The sequence below is a fragment of the Hippoglossus stenolepis genome, chromosome 23 (assembly GCF_022539355.2).
Source record: "Hippoglossus stenolepis isolate QCI-W04-F060 chromosome 23, HSTE1.2, whole genome shotgun sequence".
Classification (NCBI taxonomy): Eukaryota; Metazoa; Chordata; class Actinopteri; order Pleuronectiformes; family Pleuronectidae; genus Hippoglossus; species Hippoglossus stenolepis.
In genome coordinates this window covers 322,963-341,691 of record NC_061505.1, presented here as the reverse complement: position 1 = coordinate 341,691, position 18,729 = coordinate 322,963, and the positions used below count along the sequence as shown (strand labels likewise).

Here is an 18,729-nt window from a genome sequence, read left to right as displayed (position 1 = left end):
AATTCTTATGATAATAAATAATTTTTACAGACATTAATAAAGTGTTTTAACTTAATAAAGAGACCGTGTCTACTGATTGGTCCATTACCCAAAGGATGATGGGATTGGTTTATAAAACAAGTCTATCAAATTACTCTCTTATCTGCAAAATAAATCCAAAACGATCAGAAAATATCACCCAGAGGAATTTCTCTAATTTAAGATTTTAATTATTTATTTATTTATTTATTTATTAATTGAATGATTGAGTACTGATTTATATTAGTTTGTCAGACAAACACTACTCTACTGGCACACTAAGGAAGAGATAATAACTAAAAACCACTCCGAACTGAATAAATAGAAACTTTCAAGGTATTTGACAGATAAATCCAAGGAGACTATTAACCAATTGATAAAATAATTCATATAGATGGGTCCCACTCTTAATTCACTCTAATAGTTTGACTTGTTTTAGGTCAAAATTATTCAATTTTAAACAAGTTTGACATGTTTCTCATAGACTCTTTTACCAGGTGACACACTTCTCCTGCAATGCATTATGGGATTGTTTCCCTAATATCACTTTTCTAAAATATTCCCATATAAGCCACCTAAACTTAAAATTATAGGATATCACCATCCTAAGAGGGAGTTCTCTTAATCAGATCCTTTATAATATAAAATTCCAAACTCAGCAAAAACCATGAGTATGAGTGTACACACAGACTACACCTGCCCCACAGAGAATCAGCCTTTAGACCAATCCATGGAGAAATCCAAGATGAGTCTGTTGTAACAATACTAAAGCATGTCTCTATGTGTGTAAGTGACACAGAGCATTGCTCAGAAGTTTCCTGGAGTTGTGCGCGGTGTATGGGACACAGGAACTTTTTAGGAGCTCCATCATTCCCAGTGGAGGACTTCTTGAGCTTTGAGGTTGAGCTATGTAATACCTTTCTCCAAAACCAACAGAAGGATGAAACCGATGTTCCAACCCCGACTGGGCACTGAGCAGAGTGAGTATGACTCAGTTATTTATCCAACTCCACCTACTGAAGAGAACCAGAATTTAAAGGATGTCATCCCCAGAGTCTCCAATTAGGGCTGAAACTCAGAGCCAGAGCCAGAGGCCTCACATGACCTTAATTCTAATCTTAACCATTATCCTAACCTTAATCAATACCTTAATCAAACCTAACCAGTTAATTCTACGCCTTAAACCTAACCAGTTAATTCTACGCCCAAACCTAACCAGTTAACCCCATGCCTAAACCTAACCTTTAATCCTTTATATTAATCTTAACTCTAATCCAAACCCAAACCATTTTATCCACATTAATTCTAATACTAAACCAGCTGATCCTTAACAAACCGTGTGAATCCTTTTCTAAAATTATCTTAGAATTAGATTATAATAAAACTTAGTTGGACACACCCTGGGTTGACTGTCTCTGGCGGGGCTTTCTCGGGAGAGGGTGTCTAGTGATGATGGCCGAAACACCCGATGATCCTGAGGTCCACTACTGATGATGTGTCTCCATAATGTAAAATTAGGAAATTAAAATAGTATCTATAGAAATAATAGTCCAACCAATCCACAAAATCAAACAAATTGGAACAAATGAGAAGCAATAAATCATGAAATATCAATACAGAAAACAAACAGAAAGCACTTACAATGAAAGATTTAAAATATCAACAAAATCTTCTAAACCAGTTTTTTTAAAGGAACAATATCCCAAAACAAAATAACGTTCATATTAAAAACCAACTCATATCAAAAGCCATTTCAGGCAAAGGGGATAGGTGAGAATGGAGAGTAGTCGATGACGTGCGTGGGCCAGTGCATTGCCTTTGACTCCCTAGTTCAAACTGCCCAGTCGTCGGACGAAGCAGGGGGAGTCATCGAGATATCTCTTCTAACCCTAACCCTCTGAAGAAATCCCACTCCTGGCACCACAGACATCTGGTGGTGGACGAACCCTTGATTCAGGAAAAACCAGCAGATGATTTAACATTTTTAGCACATTAAAAAACACAGATGAACTAGAGGCTGAACATTTTATTGATTTCTTGGTAACATGACAAACACAACAGTGACATTGAGATACTAGAATAAATGAACATTTGCAGATTAAGTTACTAATCACATTTCGCTGGATATCACCTTTTTGCAATACCTTGAATTTACACATTATTGGACCAATCAGGACTGTTGAACTACACCTGTGTCGACATTTTAATTAGAATAAATGTCAACAAACACTTGGTTAAAGGACAAAGTTTGTTATATCATATCAAGTTTTTTAGATTTTCTCACTTTGTTCTTGTCTTTCGTTATAAAAATAAGATACTGACAATTTTATCTCTGAATAAATTAAGTTAAGACACTGATCACATGACTGATGGAATAAATCATTATATTAATTAAAATGTTACTGATCCTGTAGTAAAGTTTAGTATCGTTCAATCAACTGATCATGAACTGAAGTGCCTCATTGACTCTGCTCAGCTTGAAACACATTCAAATTAATTGTGACTGCAACCTCCGTCGCTCCTTCTGAATGCCTGTCGACAGCTGAACGACAATCAGAAGAAGAAACTCAGAGAAATGTTTGAATTTAAGTTGAAGTTTTGAGAAATATCACTGTGACACTCAGCATCTACGATGTGAGGGCGAGCCACGGTTTGAACTTGTGTTTATACAACAGTCTACATGCTAGTCAAAGACAAAATGTTAAAGTATCAGACCCACATGAGGCACAGAAATTACTGGTTCAATATAAACCTGATGAAGTGACATCAGACAATCACTATCCAGATGTTACTCTTATTTATATTATTTGTATTTCCCTTATATGTTCAAAACTTTCTTTTGCTTTCCCAACAATTACAAATCTTGCGGTTCCACCAGTTTTATTGCATTTGGATGAAAATGTTTCATTGGCTAAGAAAATGTCCTTAAAGCACAGCGTTTGAGGTAGAGTCGGTGTGTGTGATGGTGGGGGGGGTTGGTGTGTATGTAAATTATTTCTTTATCTTCTGTCGGTCCAGAAATTTTTGACGTCTCTCAACTGGAATCTCATCAAGACAGATACCATGGTTACTGGCCCTGAGAGAGAGAGAGAGACACAGAGAGACAGATCACAGACAGAGACACATCACAGACAGAGAGTCAGAGAGAGCGAGAGATGCATCACAGAAAGAGAAAGAGAGACAGACAGAAAGAGACATGACGACAGAGAAAGTTAAGATGTATTTAAATACAAATGATCATGTGTTTACATTTAAGTAACCTCTTACCCTCCGGTCAGATCTGGAGGAACAGGAAGAGGTTTACTGAAACCATCTTGCCCAATTAGCCAATAGGTGTCCTCCGAGCCCTTCACCTGGAAAAAAAACATCATCACCTTCATCATCAGTAATTTCAGCTGATGAAATATCTAATATCTAATTTGTGTAAATGTAATTTTAATTATTCAATAATGTGATTGTGTGTTTATATATATATATATATAAAAAACACAGATGAAAGGTCAGAGCAGTTAATCAGACCTGAGCTTTCCTGGTGTCGAAGTGATATCCCAGTTTGAGGCTGGTCAGAACCTTCATCGTGCTCAGACTGATGTGGATCCTATAGGCTGGACACAGAAAAAACGTAATCAAGTTCACGTTTCATGTTGACTCACAATCTTTCACACAAGAGAAACAAGAGAAATCAAACTCAGATCAGACTGTTTTTACGTACGCAGTCCAGTGGCTTCCATGTGTGATGCTGTGGTCACCGTGTCTCCAAACAGACAATACCTGGGCATCATGAGTCCAACCACACCAGCTACGAGCGGACCTAAGCACATACACAGGTCACGTGCTCAGTCAACACACCCACAGCGTGTGGAAGCTGCAGCTGGAATATACGTTTCTGCTTCATTACATTTAATTTAGCTGACGCTTTTATCCAAAGCGACAATGAGTGCATCAACCATGAGGAACAAACACAGAACAAGAATCAAGAAAGTACAATTTTCTTCAAGAAACCCAAACTACAAAGTGCAACATGTAAGTGACATAAGTGAAACTAAAGCGCTACTATATAATTTTTGTATTCGTTTTTATTCAAGGTGTAGTCGGAAGAGATGTTTTTTTAGTTTGCGGCGGATGATGTGTAGACTTTCTATCCTGATGTCATTGGGGAGCTCGTTCCACCGTTTAGGAGCCAGGACAACAAAGAGTTGGGATTTTGTTGAGTGTTTCATTCATATCATTAACTCATGTTTCTGTGTCCTTGAGCATGAATCAAACCTCAATAAACGCATAAAATCAGTTGTTGTGAGTTTCAAGATGTGAAAAATCTACAGGAGGAACTGGATGTGGTTACATCAGATGAATCAACTGGTGCATCAGCAATATTACAATAGTAACACGCTAACCCCCCCTCCCCCTGTCATCTGCAGCTACATGCCTCCATGACCTGTTGTCTCCTGTCCTACATCTGGTCAACCTGTGGTCACCAGATTATTCTTCAATGTGACGCACCAAAGCTGACCAGTTAACCAGCTGACCAGGTCACCAATGAGCACCAGGCCATAACCGAGCTGACAGTCAACCAGAGAGTTGGTCCAGAACTAATAATGTTCACTGTGCTTTGAGCAGTATGACGCCATGTTAACGACATGACGGGGCCGTGTGTGTATTACCCGAGTGCAGGCCAATGCGTATCTTCACTTTGATCTCAGGCATGTGTTTGATCTTAAAGGCTCCGATCGAGTGCAGGATGTCCAGAGACATGTTGGCCACTTCAGCTGCATGTCGGGTTCCATTCCTGTTTGGGACGCCTGACGCCACCATGTAGGCGTCTCCGATCGTTTCCACCTGAAAACAAAGCTTTGATGGATGCTCTGACTCTGTGATGCATCATTAGACTTCAGTGAATCAGGAAGAAGAACAAACACTGATCTCAGTAATTCTCTTGTCATGTAATCTTAGTTAAAGGTCACTTGTGTTAAGTAAGAGCAAATGTGTTTGTGGAGGTAAACAGTTTACCTTGTAGACGTCATGACTCGCAATGATGGCATCAAACATGGTGTAGAGGTCATTCAGGAGGTCAACCACCTACACACACACACACACACACACACACTTTTAGTTCAAAATGATCTACTATAAAACAAACATCTAAAATCAACTTGACCTGTATTATATCTATTTACATATTATCTATGAAATTTACATTACATTTTTAATCCTGGAGAATCTCCAGTTTTAATCAAGGTAACGGTGCATTTCACTTGTCGGTCGGGTCAGATCCGCAAAAGTGAATTTTATCCAGTTGGAAGTCGCATTTTCAGAATACACTCTTTAGAGCTTGGTGGTTTTTAACTCTATATTTGAATCGGATGAAGGATTTTAGTCGTTGGACGTCTGGATCTTAAGTTAAAAGCAAAAAGATGAGCAAACGTTTGTGGCAGCTCGACGCACAGCCCCTCAGAGACTTCCTGTGTCTGTGATTTTTAAGGGTTAGGGTCAGTACTTTTACTGGATCGAATCAGCAGCTCTAGGGTTCGGGGTGTTTTGGACAGGAGGAAAACTCTGAGAATTCAGCTCCCAATAAAAACCTTCTCAACATTAACACTGAAGGAATCCTAACCCAGGAAAAGACTACAACTCCCAACAAAACAGGATGTAAGAGAGCAGATACCTCGATTGGCTCGCTGAGAGCTGAGATGGTTGTAAATCCAACGATGTCACTGAAGTAAAGAGTCGAATCTGAATAATGTTCAGGTCGAACGGGTTTCCCTTTTTTCAGAGCTTGAGCCACTGATCTGAAACAATGAGAGACGATAGATTTTGTTTGTACCATGTCAGTCTCCTGTCTGGGTGTCCAGACTCTAACCTGCACTCACTTCATACTTTAACAATGAACTCATATGACTCTGTGGCAGTCGACCTTGCCACGGGGCTCTCCCACACACAGCCAGAGACAGACGTGTTGCTTCTAAGCATCTTTATTAATAAACAAACAAACTTCAATCAAACATAAAGCGACTAGCTTTGCAGCTTAGTGTCTCCGAGTCCTCTGGTTCAGGCAGTGTTGGAGTTCCAGAGTGATCTGAGTTCTGAGTCTCCTGAGGCAGCTCCGATGATGCCTTTTAAGCACGAGGACCAATCAGCTAACAGCTCTCACCTGCGCTGATTGATCCTCTGTGGTGCAGGTGAGGGTGCTCTCCACAGACTCATTTAAATACACCGAAAAAACTTTTTATGTGCACTCCGTTCCCCTTCCACACACAGTCAGCACTTGAGGGTTAAAGTCACCGGAACGATCTGGTATCATAATCTGACATCAATTAATAACTAATTAAATGCATTTTTCTGTTTGTGTGTAAAGAGCGACACAAACGAGTGTGTTTCCCAAAGTCTCAAAATAAAAGCAGCTGAATTGACTGAAATCTGTCATGTACAGACAACTTTCAGTGGATCACTGTGATACTGAAGGAAACTTAAAAACATCACGTAGTGATCCACTGCACAGCCATCAGGTGTCACTGCTGTGTCAGACCTGTGCTCTCATTCAAGGTTTTACTGATGTCGTACTTGGGCAGAAGTTGTCCAATCAGTTTCTCCGTCTTGTTCCTCTCGACCTCCAGTTCGTCTGTTCGTTCTCTGATCAGATCCTCCAGGTTTGAACTGTACTGCTCCAACATCCGCAACATGGAGTCGATGATGTTCGCACGCTTCCCTCGATTTATGCCCCGAAACTGCAGATACACAAACACATCAACAAGTTAACAAAAAATACACAACACACAAATCACACAATCCCACAACATTAGAGTAGATGATGTTCCCCCACTTCCCTGGATTAATGCAAACCCACTAACACATAATGTACAAACACACAAAACACACAATCATACAAAAACACAAGACACAGAAACACACACATATTCATCATCATGTAAAACACACACTGGATTTTGTATTGTATTGTGCAGTTTGTCATGTGGCCAGCAGGTGGCAGCTGTTCCCACCTGTTTGACAATGTCGTCAAAGCTCGGTCTCTTACTCGGATCTTCATTCCAACATTCGTTCATCAGACTCAGACATTCGCTTGGAGCTTCATCCACCGAAACCACCGGTCTGAAGAGCGGAGGGGGCGTCTTTAGACGCTCCATGATCTCTAACAGACAGACAGGCAGAGAGAGACAGGTGAGAGAGAGATGGGGGAGAGACAGACAGAGAGACAGGTAGTGCCTGGACCATCCTTTCTCACCGTGGGCGGGCATGTCCATCATGGCATACGGCAGCGTGCGTGAGATCACTTCCTGTATGATGATAGAGAAACTGAAAACATCTCCGGCAAATGAACCTCCACGGACCGAGTTCCTCAGAAGCTCCGGGGCGGACCACAGCAGCTCTGAGAGACAGACAGACAGGTTGAGAGGGAGAGAGAGAGACAGGTAGAGAAACACTGACTGACAGAAAGACACAATGCTCTTCTCTCTGTGTTAGCCCCACCCCTTAACCAATCATATTGTAAGAAATGCATGGATGCTCTGAAAGGACCAATCAGATGAAAGACAGTCCGTCTCACCTTGTGTCATGTGCTGTCAAACAAACTATAGAAAAGGTCTTCAAGTAACAGACGTAAACGTAAATTATATACGAAGTCATTGGAGAGATGCAAATAGATGCAAATGGCGGGACGGATGTGAAATTTGCATCATTCGCTCGGGTTGAAACGCAGAGAAGGAAACTCACTGGAGACAGATCCTGGCATCTACCTGTGTTATTGGGTGAACAGTCAGTGGTCGCAAATAAATGTGAGTAAACACAAATGATCCTGCAACACAAATCGCACAAGCAACGAAACAACAAAATTTGCTTTGTGTTTGGTGTGAACCCATCATTAGTGTAGCCATGGAAGGTCATCTAACCGTAACCCTAACACTTTTATCCAGGGGTTATATGAACACATATTAACATATATAAACATAAATCAAAATAGAAAAATAGAAATAAACAGGTTTTACCTTGTGGATCCTCAGAGAGACTGAGGCTCTGAGAGTGAAGGATCATGGGAAGTCCGTAATCAGTGATTTTCAGAACAAAACGTCCATCAACTAAACAGTTTGTCGACTTCAGTCGACCGTGACTCAAACCTCGAAGATGAAGATACTTCATACCCTGAAACACACACAATTTAATTATTATTTATCATTGATATTATAAACATGATTATTATTATTAGTGTCTGAGCAGCACCTTGATCAGGTCCATAAGCAGCGAGGACTTGAACATCCAGTCCAGCCTCATGGTGGCGTCTGCGAGCAGATCAGCCAAACTTCCTCGAGGACAATGTTCAACCACGAGAGCGAAGATCCCAGAGTCCAGAAAGAGTCCAAGATATAAGTTCAGGTTCTCATGTCTCATCTCCCGTAACTGAACATAGCACACAGCATTTTAACATCTTCATCTGAAAACTTTCAAAATGTATCAATATACTAAATAAATGAATCAATATTTACTATACTAATATTTATATTTGAATCAACATATTAACTTATATACCAGTGGTCAGCAACTGGCGGCCTGTGATATCTGTCCAGCTGATTTAATTTTTATCAGACTGACACATTCACAGGAGCTGATCTCCATCACGACAATATCAATTTGTCTTCAAAGTAAAAGCTCCAGGTTCACTCTGTTGCTGTAAGGCTTTTTACTGAGCTGAATTACAGAGCTGTTATTTTGAAAGTTTAGAACTTGGTCTGAAGATTGTTTCGGTTGTTTAACAGACATGTCACATATGAAAAAACACATCAGTTCAGTAAATAATTCAAACATATATAAACCACAAAATCGTCAGTGCAGATAATCTAGGTAGGATGAACACAGTTTTCTAACTTCACTCGGCACCATAGACTGTTTATAAAAGTCCAGCACCACCTGCTGGGCGCAGCCAAACTTACTGGCCAATCCCTGAAATATTGTATATTAATCAATATACAAATCAATACATTGATCAATAATTAGTCATTAAGTCAACGTGAAATCTACGTACATGGTTAAACAGACTCTGGGTGTTTTGATTGACAGCTGTCATCGTCTTTCCAGCAGGAATCTTTTTCATCCAAACCCAGTCGCCCTGGTAACAATGCAGCCAATCAGAGCAAGAGTCAGTGAGACAATACAAACAATACACAATTAGACAGACATGCACGCACAGTGCGACAGTGAGACAATTAGAGGTGGAGGAATTAATAGTTTTTTGATGCATCACGTGAACGATCGATTCAGAGACTGAACATAATCGATAAGTTTCCTGCGACGCCCCGTTTATCCAGGAACATAAATATGAATTCATCAGGTTTTTATAAAGATCAGTTCTAAGTGTGATGATTAGAAAACATCAGAGGAGCAGAATCTCTTGTTGACCAGCGGAGTAATGCTCCTCGATTCTGCCAGGGGGAGCCACACTGATACAGACTAAGGATGTAGCACACGTGTAAACGGAATGAAGTCAAATCAGTGTGGAGATCACTGACCACTGTTATAAACTGACTGTTGGCGGCAGATTATTGAATTGAAAAGCTTATTTTGTCTATAATAGGGTCTATAATACTTTTTAAATCATGAGGCTGGTGAAGATGCAAACCTCTAGTCACACAGTGATAAAAAAAATACATCATGTATAGAAATAAAACTCTTTGATGCATCGATAATTGTTTTATCATCGAATCATCTGAATCGAAAGTGAGGTGACTAGAGATTCACACCTCTAGAGACAATGAGACAGGTAGATGGTGGATCCTCATCGTGGACTATGATCACAACAAGACTTCTTGATACACAACATGTCTCCTCACATCTTCTACCATCACTGACAGTAACTCCTCAGTTCCTCTGCTCCTTCATCTCCATCAGACATCATGTATAAACACTTTAAACATGAAGTTACAAACTGGTTCTTCTCATGTAGTGAATCCTGTTGTTGTGTTGATGTGTTCAGTTCCATCAGCATCTGTTGGACTTGTGTCCTGGGAGAGGATCCTCACATGGGACTGAGCTTTATTCACTGATCACAAAGATTCTCTGCTAGTTTGACTCTTGTTGAGTTAAGAACAGAGGATGTTGATCCTTCTTAACATCTATGAGACAAACTTTGAATATGAGACAAATAAAATGTGATTGATTGACCAACAGTTGCAGAGTGAGACAGGCAGACAGTTCAGATAGTTGCAGAGGGAGACAGGTACACATTGAGACAGTGAGACAGTTGTACCTCCAGTATTCCGATGTTGGAACTCTCAGCTGACGTCAGGATGTAACTTCGAGCGATCGAGCGAAACGGAGTTTTAATTTCCAGAAGACTCCTCATGATCGACTCGTCGTTCAGTTTCTATGACAACAACAACAACAACGTGAGCAGCAGCTCGTTGTTGGTTACCTGCAGACGACCAGGTGATGACACCACCACGGCGCCCGGTGCGACACTGACCTTCCTGCTGACTTGAGTGTCGATGAAGACGATGTCGTCCAGAGTCAGGATCAGTTTGGTGACGTTCGTTGATCTCCTGTACTTCCTGTGCAGACGTCACCATTATTTTTATTATTATTATCATTATTAATAATAATATCTGTGTGTGTGTGTGTGTGTGTGTGTGTGTGTGTTTGACCTGATCCAGTAGAAAAATGCTCCAATCAGAGCACAGAGCAACAGGAAGATGAAGATCATCGTCACCATGTCGAGACCTGCAGAAACAGGAGATTACCTACCATGTGACAGCAGGGGGCGCTAAGTGCACCTCTACATGTACATACATGTAACATGTTATAAGTAACTCACCGCCGCTGCACGTCTCCTCTGGACTGAACCAACAAAAACTGGCTTTGGGGGGTTTTCCTCCGGGGAAGATGAACGAGCGGCTCAGGGGTCTCAGACCGACCATCCCGTCTGTGTGTGTCGGAGCGAGCGAATGTGTCGGCACAAGTCGATCGCCATCGCTGTCCAACACCACGTACCTGGCCTGCAGGCCACGCCCCTTTTTACCTCCGTATAAAACCTGAGAAAAACAACAGGTTAAACAGAGGAAGGTGATGATGTCATCTGACCAGGATCAAGATCAGGACCGGGACCATCATCATATTGGTACAGTCAGAAGTCCTAGATGATCTATGAGCTTCTTTCTATTATCTATTACTGTTTTTAATCTACAAGATTCGTCTGTTGAGTGATCATCGCTAATGTCGACTGTAAAATCTGATTAGTTGTTTTTAAAGACCATATCTTTAATTCATGCGTTTTTATTTTTATTGTTTTCATTTTGTCTCGGCATCAAACTACTTATTACTTCACGTCTGTTTCAATGTCTCTGACCTGATTAAAGCCTTGGAAATCAAAGCCTCCATCTGATTGGATGAGGTGGTCACCCATCACCCAGTGCCCACCTCCTGCCTGACGACGCTCCTCCACCGCCTTAGCAACGAAATACACCATGTTGAAGATAGTTCCAAACACTGGAGATACCTGCAGAAAACATTCAAGACCAAACTTCACCTGGTGATTTCATACTCAAATCCTGTGACACATCTTCAACGTCTCGTTGTCACGCTAACTCACGCTAACTCACGCCAATGATGACACATTCAGTTCCTTTCTTCACTTGTCAGAAGAAAACAATCTTTACATGTAAACTGAAATCATCAGAGATGGTAAAATAGGTTTTTACAAAATCTGCTGCTTAACTAGTTGATTCAAAAATTAAGAATGAAATAATTTCTGTTGATCCAACTTATACACCTGTTCAATACCTAACATTTCAACCATCATGTTTTGTAGTAGAAGTTGTGTATTTTGTATTCGTTGTTTATTTACCTCTGTTGCAGCGACAGCTGACCGGATCTCTCGGCTGATTTGAGCCTGACGAAAAGCTTCGTAGAAACTCTGGTCGGACGCCATAGTAACTGTCAGCACGGAGCTGTAGGCGTGACGAAGCTGCGTGCTGTTGGTCAGCTGAGGGAACACTGTGTCCTGATTGACAAAAAAAAGAGAAAAGGAACCAATCAGAACTAAGTTTCAAACATTTTACAACACAATTAAAAGATAAATAAAAAAATTTGACTTAAGTGTCACATTTTTATTTAACGCGCGCACACGCACACACACAAACAAACAAACAAAGCCTTAACAGAGATATAAACTGAGTGCTCTTATAGTTGATTGATCACTTTAGTATAACATTGATTAGTTATTGACCTTTTTCGATTGAAGTTGTCACTTGTCAATCACTCACCTGGTACGGCATGGCGTACAGCAGAGTGTCGTATGGTATAAACACATAACCATCAGAAACCATCCCCATGTCCAGAGCAGCCAATAGGAGCTCTCTCTGATCCTCTCCACCAATCAGAAGAGAGCTCATGCACATGATCACAACTGCAACAGAAACAATAACAATAGTTTTTAATGTTATCCTGATTTAACTGTGTCAGAAATAAATATTTTACTCTAAATCTACTTTATTTACTTGACTTTAAATCGCCTAATTTAATAACTGCTAATTGTTGGAACTCAAATGAATTCAGAAATTTGTTTACAGTTTAATATTAATTTCATTAAATTACAGAATATTTCGACATGAATTTTGCAGTACATCTGTTTAATAAGAATTATTGTTATATATTAGTAATATTATTTGACTCTACCCCCTGATACTAAAAGAGGAGGCTATTTTAACTAATGGGTTTTTGGATCAACTGTGAGAACGGGGAAGCGGAACAAAGCCGATGTTGACTGCCGATCGAGTCTGTTAGTTTTGGTTTGATGAGTATTTCGATTAAACAGTTTTAACTTTTTAACGTTCCCCGGTGCTTCAGTGCGTTCTGGATCACATGTCATTTACTTCACTCAAGCAGCAGCTGTTGGATCCTGAAAACCTGCATTAATAAACCCACTCTTCTCCACATGACCCACAACTATACAGCCAAAATCAATACTTTAATTTATGAGTTGATTGACTGGAAATGAATTGGCAATAAAGATTAATGTCTCACATGAGAAATGATTCACTTAACAATCGACTGATTATTAAAACAATAGGTGCTGATATGAATAATAAAAATAAAACAGTTAAACGTGTTATCTGATGTTTTTCTACAGAACCTGATGTTGATATTTAACTTTAGATTTTCAACTCATTCATGATTCATCTATGATTATAGATAATAATTAAAAACTAATAATAACTATGTAGAACCTGACGATGTGAAATAAATTAACAGCATCTACAGTCTCTTTGTTTATATTCTTTTCAAATAAGATCATTCAGTTCTGACCTTTGACCTTGTCGGTCTCTCTGATCACTTTCAGTGCCTTCCGAGCTCCGACTTTGTTCCTCGTTTCCATGGTAACCACTGGGCCAATCGGGAGCCCCATAGCCCGGAGCGCGGAGGCCACTTCCTGCCCAGTGCTCTCCCATAGGTTGGATGGAGCTGAAGATGAAGAGGAGAAGCAAACACAAATTAAACTTCTTTTATTGATGGAAATCATTATGATATATTGATGTAATAAAATGATTAATGAAATATAATATTTACTTAACGTTATGTTAATACAACATAACATTTACTCATTTAGATATTATATCTAATTATCATAACACTGGATTGTTTCCAGTTCATTTATTTCTTTATTTTTCTCTTCTTCGTCGATAATATGTAAATAAGTAAATTCAATTTCGTATTAAAAATGAAGTTAAAGTTAAACACCGTGAAAACTGTTTTACTCTAAACCTTATTTAAATTACCTCAGATCTTCATTATATAAAGTGTGTATACAAACGAACATATATACACACAATATAAATAATATAAATAAGTGTAAAATATTAACATGTTTGTATTTAGATTTTATGAGACCAAACCTTTATCAAGATTAAATATTTCACAATGAATGTAATCATTTTTTATTAATACATTTTTACGTCATCATATGAAGCGAAACGAGACCACTCCCACGCATGATGTCATGCGTTCACCTGAGATAATCCCGACATGCGCCCATTGGAAGAACTTGAGCACGGTGAACAGAACCCTGCTGGGAGGAGTGATGGGCGGCAGATTCATCCAATTAGCATCTAGACAGCCTGGAGATGCAAGCCCCACCTCCCAGTGCTGAGCCAATAAGGATGCCGCGTGACAGAGGGCGGGGTTAAATGGTCCAATGTAGGCGTGGCCATAACCCTCCATCTCTCCAAGTTCTGTCAGAGCTGAAATAAAACCAGAGAATAAGAAAAACTTAAATGATAATAGTTACATATAAAAATGGAAACAGAATTCAGAAAATTAACAATTATGCATTTGAAAACTAAGTTTCTAATTAATTTATTAAAATAACACAGAGCTCTTTGTCTGAAATAGAAATAAAGTTGAACCATCTCCGTGGAAATAATTTTTCGTCACATTTGAACAAACCTTTGGAGGTGGAGCAGTCTTCATCCAGCAGCTTCACATCGTACCAATACCCTCTGCTCAGGCTACTGTCGCTCCGTAACCGTGACAGCGCCAGGTTAGCTGCTGCCGTTGGCATTGCCCGAGAGAACATGGGGTCACATGACCATGGACCAATCAGAGCCAGTTTGAAAGTCGCTGCCCAAACTTCCGTAATGATTAGCAACCAAAGACACACACATAGCAACCACAGAGGAAGCCACATCCTGACAATCTGGAAAAAAACATAAACCTTTTACTACTTTTACTGCGGTGGACGCAGACATGTCTGGTTTCCAAAGCAACTTGAGCGTCATCATCATCTGATGAAACTTAACATTCAATTCGCTACTGACAGAGCAACACATCGAAAAACAGAATCAAGGTTCTAATTAAAAATGAGGAGAATGCATTTAAAATAAAAAGACTCATACTTCAGGTGCCAGGATATTAAACTAAAACTCTAAACTTCAAAGAAAGAAACAACAGCGTGAAACATGAACATTTGAAGAAGTGACAGGAAGAGAATAGAAGACACACACAAGAGAATAAACTTCAAAATAAAACGGGTAACAACAGTCACGGTGAAAACAACCGAGATATTTTTCAAAAAACAAACACTAAGAAAATAAAAGCTATAAATATAAAACAAATACAAAAACAAAGACCAAACATTATGAAATATAAATTCGACCAATTGAAAAATAAGTCAAATGCAAAGTTTCTAACAAAACAGTCCTGTCAGTCGGTTTCATTTACATTAATATTACATTGAAAATACATTGTTACATTTAGGCAAATTTAAAATACATTTATTTGACATTCATATTACATTCAAGTTAAATTAAAATTATATTTAAATAACATTAAAAACATTACAGACCTGTAACCCTGCTAAAATAAAAGTCCTTCAAAGTCTGGAAATGGATGATCAAACTCAGGGAGACATAATGAATGCTTATTTTGAAGCAGCAAACAAAAGAATATAGAAAATATAGAATTTTTGGACCTTGAAGTTTCACCTGTTTAGTGCCCAAAACATAACTGCACTGTAAAAAAAAGATAAACCGAGCAAACTTAAAAAAGTAAAGCAACCAGCTGCAAGGCTTTGTTGAGTTTACTCAACTTAAGGGCTTACGTGCTGTGTCAACTTAAAGTACTTTAAATATTACATACGATAAACTGGAATATGTGTATTCTTATAAATTGAAAACATAAGTCAATGGCACTGCAGTTTTGGTTAAGATAACTATAGTTTAAACTTAAAATGTTGCGTTAATTCAACTTTACTGCCCATCAGTTGAGGGTACTAAAGACTGCAAAATTCTTCAAACATGATCTATTTATTATGAACAATAGGTAAACATTTGGTGCAAACCATTATAAAACCAATAACTTAACTGCCAACATAGGCAACATTGAAATAGTAGCAGCAGACATTTTGAGTGTCAATATTCATCCTTATGTTAACCTTATGGTTCCATTGCACAATTCTTTTCAAAACAAAGCATATGGAAAAGCAAGTCACAATGTGGCTGTAACAGAATAACACATTACACCTTAAAGTGATAGTTCACAGAAAAATTTAAATTCACTCATTATCTACTTACCACTATGCTGATGGAGGGGTGGATAAAGTGTCCAGAGTCCACAAAACACTTTTGGAGTTTCAGGGCGAAACAGCATTACAGCAGAATCCAATACAACTTAAGTAACTGGGGATACATTTTTTTTAAACATAACATGCCCCCATACTGCTCCTGTGGTGTCATCCAAGTGTCCAGAAGCCCCAACATTCACACTCGACTAGAAGCAGCGTAATTTTCTGTTTCGGTGAACTATCCTTTTAAGCACAGGATCATTACCTCATACCTACCATTTGTCTTTTGAGAAACAAATCAGCATTGAAGAAACACTGAATACAGATAGGATGGTTAAAACTACACAAACACATGACTAATGAAACAAACTGACATGAATGTATGGGTGTGTTTTCATGGCAGGCCTGAACAAGGCCAGAGCACTCTGTACCAAAGTTCATGACAGGCCTCAAGTGTGCGACCCTATGGGGTAGTCCAGACTGAGAGCGTAGATAAGTCCAGACAGAAGGATGAAGGCAGTTCTCGAGTCATAGATGAGGATGAGCTCGACCCCTTTGACACACATTTCCTCCGAGTCTGTATCCTACAGAACACAAACAGAGACTAAAATAAATATTCTTTTAAGTTTTCATCCCACCCATTAATAACTAAACAATAATTTTGGCCCCGTGGTTGTATGCCTCCGCCTACAAGTGCAGTGACATACACCTTTTTCCAGACTCATGAGGTCACCTTGACCTTTGACCACTGAAATCAAATCAGTTAATCTTTGAGTCCAAGTGACAACTGTTCAAAATTTGCAGATAAGATTTAATATAGATTGAAAATATATTCAAGAAGACAAACATTTTGTGAGCCCATCGTGACGTTGACCTTTGACCACCCAGATGTCATCTGTTGTTGAACATTTGTGCCAAATTTGACATTATTTTCTTGAGGTGTTCTTAAAATTCAGCTGTTCTGCAGTTTCCAGCCTTCCAGGTATACTGATCTTGCTCACTAGTGGACCAATGATTTTAGTTCTTAAAAGCGATAGTTCCACCGAAAAAGGAAAATTAACTTATTATTTACTCACCACTATGCTAAAGGGGGGGGGGGGTAAAGTGTTTGAGTCAACAAAACACTTTTGGTGTTTCAGGGGTAAACACTGTTGCAGGCAAATCCAACACAATTGAAGTAACTGGCAAAACAGCAGAAAAAAAGTTAAAGTGCATCATTACTGCTGCTATGGTGTCATCCAAGTATCCGTAAACCCAATTAATCTAATTAGACTCTATGTGCTCTGATATCCTGCTCTGGTGCCGCATTCACATTCGCACACACAAGCTCTCGCCCCCAGGGGGACGTGCTGAGTGCGTGTTAGCATCGTTACTTACGTTAGCAGACTTTTAGGCTTAAAACACGGTGTAAATGACATTTCAAGTGGAATTTGAATGTCGGGGCTTAAGGACACTTGGATGACACCACAGGAGCAGCATGGAGGCATTTTATGTTTTTTCCCGTTTGAAGGAGTCCGCCAGTTACTTCATTTGCATTGAATTTGGCTGCTTCACTGTTTACCCCTGAAACTCCAAAAGTGTGTTGTGGACTCAAACACTTCACCCACCCCTCCATCAGCATAGTGCTGAGTAAATAATGAGTGAATTTAAATTTTTCGGTAAACGATCCCTTTAAATTCAAAGATAAAAACATAGATTTGTTGGCAAATTCCTATCAAATCAGTCTGTTTGCTCTCTAATTAGAGATTTACTGCCCCTTGTATATTTAGCAGTCAAATTGAAAACAACCTTAATGGCATTAACCAAAGTTATCTTACCAGACACGTCTTCAGAAAGTTGTCTAGCTCCTCCCTCAAATAGAAAGGCAGACCTCGGAGAGCTGAGGCCACATCAGTTGTCTGAAAGATACAAAATGAACATTAACAAATATCACATGGTCTGAAAATAAAATCAGTCTCACACTTATGCACAACTTATGTTTTTTTGTTTTCTAGACCATTTTGTTTATAAAGACACCATTGATAGCATGTGTTTGATGCAAAGATATTCAACAACTACAGGAACAATGGTTTTCCCCATTGTAAACATGGGCAACATATTTTTTCAGATATTACAAACCATCATATTCCACAGGAAAGGTAGGAATAATGGTCAGTAAGTTCAGTCACAGCACGAAGCAAAGTGTAGAAAAAAAAATTGTGTTGCTTGCTTGACCACCTGTATATTAAAGCATCATAAACCAAATATATGATGTATGAACATAGGGAGAACCCTGCCTTTATCTCCTGATTACATTTCCTGGTCATCAAAGATGTCCAGAAGAGCCCTGAGGTCTTTTCCAAGTGCTTCACGTGATCTGGACAGCTTCATCAACTGGGATGAGTGTGCGTCCAATGATGATAAGAACATTTCCTTCAGTTCCACTTCAGTAATTGTAAAAACCTGCACAGTTCTAAGAGAGGAGACAGTGTTCACAGACATGTTAACTATGGTTGCTGCGGTGGTCAAGACAGACATTCATCACTTTCTCTGCACACATTACATGACAGATCAAAATGCATAACAATCTAAGATCAATTTAACAATTTTAGTTTTAAAACAATTAAAAAAAATTCATAAAAACTTTAGCAATCAATTTTGTCAAGCAGTAATATCAC

General features: G+C 39.1%; 1 protein-coding gene across 2 annotated transcripts; it reads right to left on the bottom strand.

The window, feature by feature from the left end:
• Positions 1-2,029: 2,029 nt before the first annotated feature.
• Positions 2,030-18,729, bottom strand: LOC118102840 (retinal guanylyl cyclase 2). 2 transcript variants are annotated; one of them, XM_035149391.2, is made up of 25 exons: positions 18,366-18,729; positions 17,890-17,970; positions 14,458-16,656; positions 14,022-14,252; positions 13,321-13,476; positions 12,279-12,421; positions 11,861-12,016; positions 11,363-11,512; positions 10,832-11,048; positions 10,662-10,737; positions 10,484-10,559; positions 10,268-10,384; positions 9,047-9,130; positions 8,248-8,424; positions 8,016-8,169; positions 7,256-7,399; positions 7,014-7,162; positions 6,577-6,740; positions 5,681-5,804; positions 5,026-5,094; positions 4,680-4,854; positions 3,731-3,829; positions 3,538-3,623; positions 3,286-3,371; positions 2,030-3,094 (listed from the first exon to the last, which is right to left on the bottom strand). In XM_035149391.2, the coding sequence occupies exons 3-25, from the start codon at positions 14,696-14,698 to the stop codon at positions 3,010-3,012; spliced, it is 3,159 nt and encodes a 1,052-aa protein (XP_035005282.1). In that variant the 5' UTR covers positions 14,699-16,656; positions 17,890-17,970; positions 18,366-18,729; the 3' UTR covers positions 2,030-3,009. The 2 variants fall into 2 exon arrangements, with proteins under 2 accessions (XP_035005282.1, XP_035005279.1); XM_035149388.2 differs by having other exon boundaries at positions 10,484-10,568; positions 18,366-18,728.